This window comes from Sarcophilus harrisii, chromosome 5, assembly GCF_902635505.1.
Source record: "Sarcophilus harrisii chromosome 5, mSarHar1.11, whole genome shotgun sequence".
NCBI lineage: Eukaryota > Metazoa > Chordata > Mammalia > Dasyuromorphia > Dasyuridae > Sarcophilus > Sarcophilus harrisii.
The window spans coordinates 63,628,346-63,633,378 of NC_045430.1; the positions used below are offsets into that span (position 1 = coordinate 63,628,346).

Consider the following 5,033-nt stretch of genomic DNA (forward strand, 5'->3'; position numbering starts at 1 on the left):
ATCAAATCAGCAGGATCTAAAGACAAAATTTAATTCAATTTTCTCCTTTTTATGTATGTGTTTGTAAGCAACATCAGTGCACAATACAACAAAGGTTCAAAACACAGAGGTAGTAATTCTTACTCACCCAAGAAAGGGTGGTTTGGTCCTTGAAATATTTTTTTTAAAAAGAAAGAAAAAAAGAAAAAACACATCCAGAGCCAGAGAGGAGAGCTGGACTAGGAAGGGATAGGAGGAAACATTTACCCTGCCTGAAAACATCTGGGTAAATCCCAGGTGCTCAGCTCACTCAGGGATGCATAGCCATGAGTTCATAGAATCCTAGGATTTAGAACTGGAAGGGAATTTAGGAATCATAGAATCATAAGTTTAGAGTTGGAAGGTACCTTAAAGGCCATCTTGTCCAACTCCCTCATTTTACAGATGAGGAAACTGAGGCTTAGAAAGTTTAAGTGACTTGCCCAAGATCACACAGGTAGTAAGTACTGGAGCTGTCCTTTGCCTCCAAAGCTAACATTCTTTCCACTGCATGACTGATCTCTTCATATATAGATCAGAAAACTGAGTCCCAGAGACACAAAGTGATTTGCCTAAAGTCACAAAGGTAGTAAGTAATTAGCAAAGCCAGGATTTTAACCCAGCTCATCTGACTCCAGATCCAGTGTTTTCTGTTCAGTCATGTTCAAGTATGAGTGGAAAGTTGAGGGGAAGGAAGTGAGCAAAGCTCATTGCTTCTTGTCTCTCACCAACTGGAAAGGATCACCTAGTAAGTGACAAATAGCACACACACATTACACATACACACATTCACTCACTAACACATCCTATGGCCATCACTTATAAAAATTAAGAGCTAGAAAGGACTTTTGAGATCATCTAGCCCAACCTTTCATTTTACAAGTGAGAAAACTGGCCTGAAAGGTTAAGTAGTTTGGCTAAGCTATTACACATGGTAAATGGCAGTGCCAGAATTCAAAGTCATGTTATCTGACTCCAAGGTCAGTGTTCTTTCTACCACATACCTCCATCTCTGCTTGCAAAAAGTTCATCAGGGAGAGAGAAGAGAACAAAGTGGTTAGGTCCATTACCACTTGTTGGGCATAGGTTATTACTGACCCTAGCATGGGAGAGCTTCATACAGGGAAAACTGTTTCTTACTGAGAGCAAGACCAGGGACTGAGTTAGCTAAACCTCTGGTTCCTCTCCTATTGTTTCCCCTTCTGTCTCACCTTCTCCTATAATGACTGTATATGTACATGATTTCTATGGGAAATGATGAGGAGCAAGAGTGGGAAAAAGCTCTTCAGCTTATTAGTTGTTCTTTTAGAGGCTTGAGTCTGGGAAGGAGGGGGAAAGGATGAATTTTCAATAGATTAAAAGGACCCACTTTCCTCACTGTCTATTGCTCCTCACCCCAGAAAGTAGCTCTCTTACAGGAAAACAGTAACAAGGTAGTGGGAAGATCAACCTCCAATAACCTGATCCAGATCTAGATGAAGGAAAAAAGTAGAAAGAACAAGTGGGAACATGGGTGGGAAGTAGAAAGTATGAGAAGTCTAAGTATGACTTCTTCCTTAATTCTGGGAGGAGACAACCAGGGTATTGACGTAGCCATGAGGTCCCGTGTCATTCTCTGGGATGCAGTGACCCAACTGAGAACCTCCCTGAGGGGTGGTCGGCGGTGGCGATGGGGGCGGAGCTGGAGGAGGGACTCCGTAGCCTCCTCGGATTCTGTTAGGGGAACCCAGACTCCCTTGGCCCCAACAACCTTCCAGGGCTTCCAATCCCCGGCAACCAAGGAAAAAGAGGTTCTTGAGCATGAACACTGAGAGTGGCTGCTGGTAGCTCACCACCAGAAGGCAGCGCAAGGCCAACAAAGGCACGTCCACCAAGCAGCCAGCCAGCAATCTCAGGAGCCTGCTACAGCCCCCGGCCCCGGGTCCCCAGGACGGGGCTCCCGTGGGTGGGGGGGTGTTGAGTTCATACAGCCAGAGTACTGGAGAAGTGAGGGTCAGGAAGTAGACAGAGATGAGCAGGTAGCGCAGGTGGGAAGGCAGAGGTACCCGGCCTTCTAACATCAATTCCACCAGGGTGAAGCTGTCCAGTAAGTCTAGGCAAGTGCCCAGGAAGCAGCCAGCGGCGCGGTGCTGCTGGGGCTGTAGGAGCAGGGGTCCTGCCGATCCCAGGGGGGCGCCAGCCTCACTGATGGCCCGTACCAAACCGTAGAGCAGGGGCGCAGAGAGCGCCATAGTGAGACGGAAGCCCGTGGTACCAAACGGCGCTCGTAGTTCGATTAGGTCCAGGATGGACGTGCCAAGTATCAAAATCACCTTGGGCGTGAAGGCGATGGAGTAGATCAGCCAGGCCAAGTAGGCAAAAGCGAATTCTCCCCCCGAGCCGGCAGAGTCCAAGCCATCTCCCGGGCCGCCCCCACCCCCGCGACCCCTCACTTTGCCTCCAGCCCCGGCTCCCACGGCTGCGCCCGATGGAGCGGGCAGGTGGAGAGGTGGGGGTGCCGAGTGGTGGTGGTGCTGGTAATGATTGTGCAAGCTGGCCGCGCTTCCTCCTCTTCGGCCCCGGCTGTTCTTAGCGAAAAAAATGGCCCAGCCAACCACGACCACCAGATCCGTGGCGATCCAGGAGCACCAGTACAGATCGGTGACAGTGATGAGGTACAAGTCCAGCAACCCGCCTTGAGCCAGCAACAGCACCACGGACAGCGCCTGGTAACCCCACTTGCACTCAGAAGTAGGGGCACAACAGCCTCGCCGACCCCTGGACGGGGGCCTGGATGAGTGGCCGCAGCAACAGCAGCAGCAGGCGCAGCAAAAGGAGCCGCTGCCGCCGCTGGGCCCACCGGGGCCCCCGGACGAACGGCCCCCTGGCCCTCCAATGGGTCCCGCTCCACCCCCGCCGGCAAAATCCACTGCGGTCATACTACAAGAGGAGGTGGATGTGGACTTGGAGGAAGAGCAGGAGAAAGAGGCGGTGTGAGCGATCAGTTGAGCGCCTCCTTGAGCAGGGGGCTGCAGGGGGGCAGAAGCTGTGGCGGGCACCAGGGGTTTGTTGATACTGATGCTCTCTTCGTCTTCGTCTTCCCGCTCCACTCCCGTGCTGCTGCTGGGGGAGCCGCCGAAGCTTCCGCCTCCCCTGCCTCGTCTCCTTCCTCCTCCCCTGCTGGGGCTGGTGCTGGTGCTGGTGCTGCTATCCTTAGAGCCCCTCCGGCAGCTGCGGTAGGAACCCCCCCGAAAAAAGAACGGCTGCAGCTGGGAAGCGGCCGGGGGCGGTGGAAAGGAGCCGGAGGAAGAGGAGACTGGACTGTGGTTGCGAAGCGCCGAGTGCATTGTCTTCTGAAGAAGTGCTTCTGGGGGGCTCCCAGCTGCTCCTTCCCCGCCAACCCCTGGGGGCGGCGAGGCGGCCGTGGGAAGCCTTGGCGATCTTCTCCGCTTCCTCCTCCTCAGCTGCTAGGTCTCGTTACTGGACCAGGTGGTTAAGAGATCCGAAGTAGAGCTGCCGGACTGGCAAGCTGAGCCAGAGAGTGGGAGAGAGTGGGAACTGAGGAGACAGACGGTGATGGGCGGGGGTGATGGTTGAGGGGGTGTTTGCTAAGAGAAAGCCCGGGAAGGGAGGGAGAAGAGGAGGAAGGGAAGAAGAAAGATAGGCGGAAAGGAAACCAGGACTGGATTCAGTGAGGAAGGAAAATAAAATGGGAAAGAAAGAGGAACATAAACCTGGTTTGCTGGATTTATCTTGAGGAAGGAAAAGGATAGGAGCTGGGAAGCTGCCATGGAGACCCGAAGTTAGCAAATCTGCTGAATCTCTGCTAGGAAGGAGGAAGGGAAGGGAACAAGCATTTTTAAAGCATCTACTATATGCTGTGTGTTTTTCAAACATCTCTTTCCTCCCAACTCTGTGAGGTAGAAGCTATGATCCCTATTTTACAATTGAGGAAACTGAGGCCATCAAAAGTTAAGTTACTCCCCTGCTATAAAGGCTAAGGATCTTCCCAACTCCCAAGCCAGCTCTCTATCCATTTCACTATCTAGCTGCCTCTAAGGGGAGAAAGTAGGCCAGAAAGGTAGCTCTTTTCTCTTTGCCAAAATGAAGTTTAAGGGGCTACAAGTGAATTATAGCCTCTCTAACCCCAATCACCCATCAGGTGAACAAAGCAAAATGGCCTCAGGTCAGGTTTCTGGGTGTGTAGTAAGAGCATGGCTATAGAGAAAGGAGAGGGATAAATTCAGTTCAAGAGAGAACATTCTTTGAAGGCACTGTGCTAAGCAGTGGAGTTCAACAAATATGCAAAAATCCCCATCCTAAAGGTTCCTCCTTACTCTCTGTAGTAGATGCAATGATTTGAAAAGAGTGAGAAAGCAACAAGATCATGTGATGATCAACTGTGATGCACTTGGCTCTATTCAACAATGAGATGATTCAGGGCAATTCCAATAAACTTGTGAAGGACAGAGCCACCTGCATCCAGAAAGAGAACTATGGGAACTGAATGTGAATTACATATTATCAAAGACAATGAAATGTTACTTTAAAAAAAAAAAAAAAGCTTTTCAGTAAGGGAAAAATCTGAAGTCATGGAAGGGAAATGACCTTTCTTGATGGGCTCCAGGAAAAAGACCATGTCTCTGACAGTAACCCAGTATCTGACTGAGCCCCAGGGAGAAGCAAGCTGACCCTCTCAAGTTATCTTATACAGACAGAATTATCCTGTATTGACCCCCACTGGTACTGTATGCAACCTGGAAGATAAACTATAGATTCAACTCCCAAGACTATTTTGTATAAATAGGATGATCAGGACCACCAGTTGATTTACTAATGCACAGAATTAGCATAATTAGCACACCTTGCTCTAGGTTCTTTCCCTGATTGTTAAACTGCATAATAAAGGGTTGCCCCTTGCCTTAGAGATGATTTGAGCCTGTGAATTCATTCCTGGATGACTCCCCACTTTCATGACTTGTACCTCATCACATCACTAAGTTGGAAATTGGAAGAAAAATCACGGGAGGAAAAAG

The 5,033-nt window shown here is 50.0% G+C and overlaps 1 protein-coding gene across 1 annotated transcript; it reads right to left on the reverse strand.

Annotated features, from left to right (window-relative positions):
- Window positions 1-403: 403 nt before the first annotated feature.
- TMEM121B (transmembrane protein 121B) lies at window positions 404-3,549 on the reverse strand. The gene has a single exon (XM_031939630.1). It carries the CDS (start codon window positions 3,342-3,344, stop codon window positions 1,575-1,577), a length of 1,770 nt encoding a protein of 589 aa, XP_031795490.1. The 5' UTR covers window positions 3,345-3,549; the 3' UTR covers window positions 404-1,574.
- Window positions 3,550-5,033: the final 1,484 nt, after the last annotated feature.

What these genes read in the sequence shown, in the direction of transcription:
- TMEM121B (XM_031939630.1), bottom strand. Translation starts at nt 3,344, where the DNA reads ATGCACTCGGCGCTTCGCAACCACAGTCCAGTCTCCTCTTCCTCCGGC.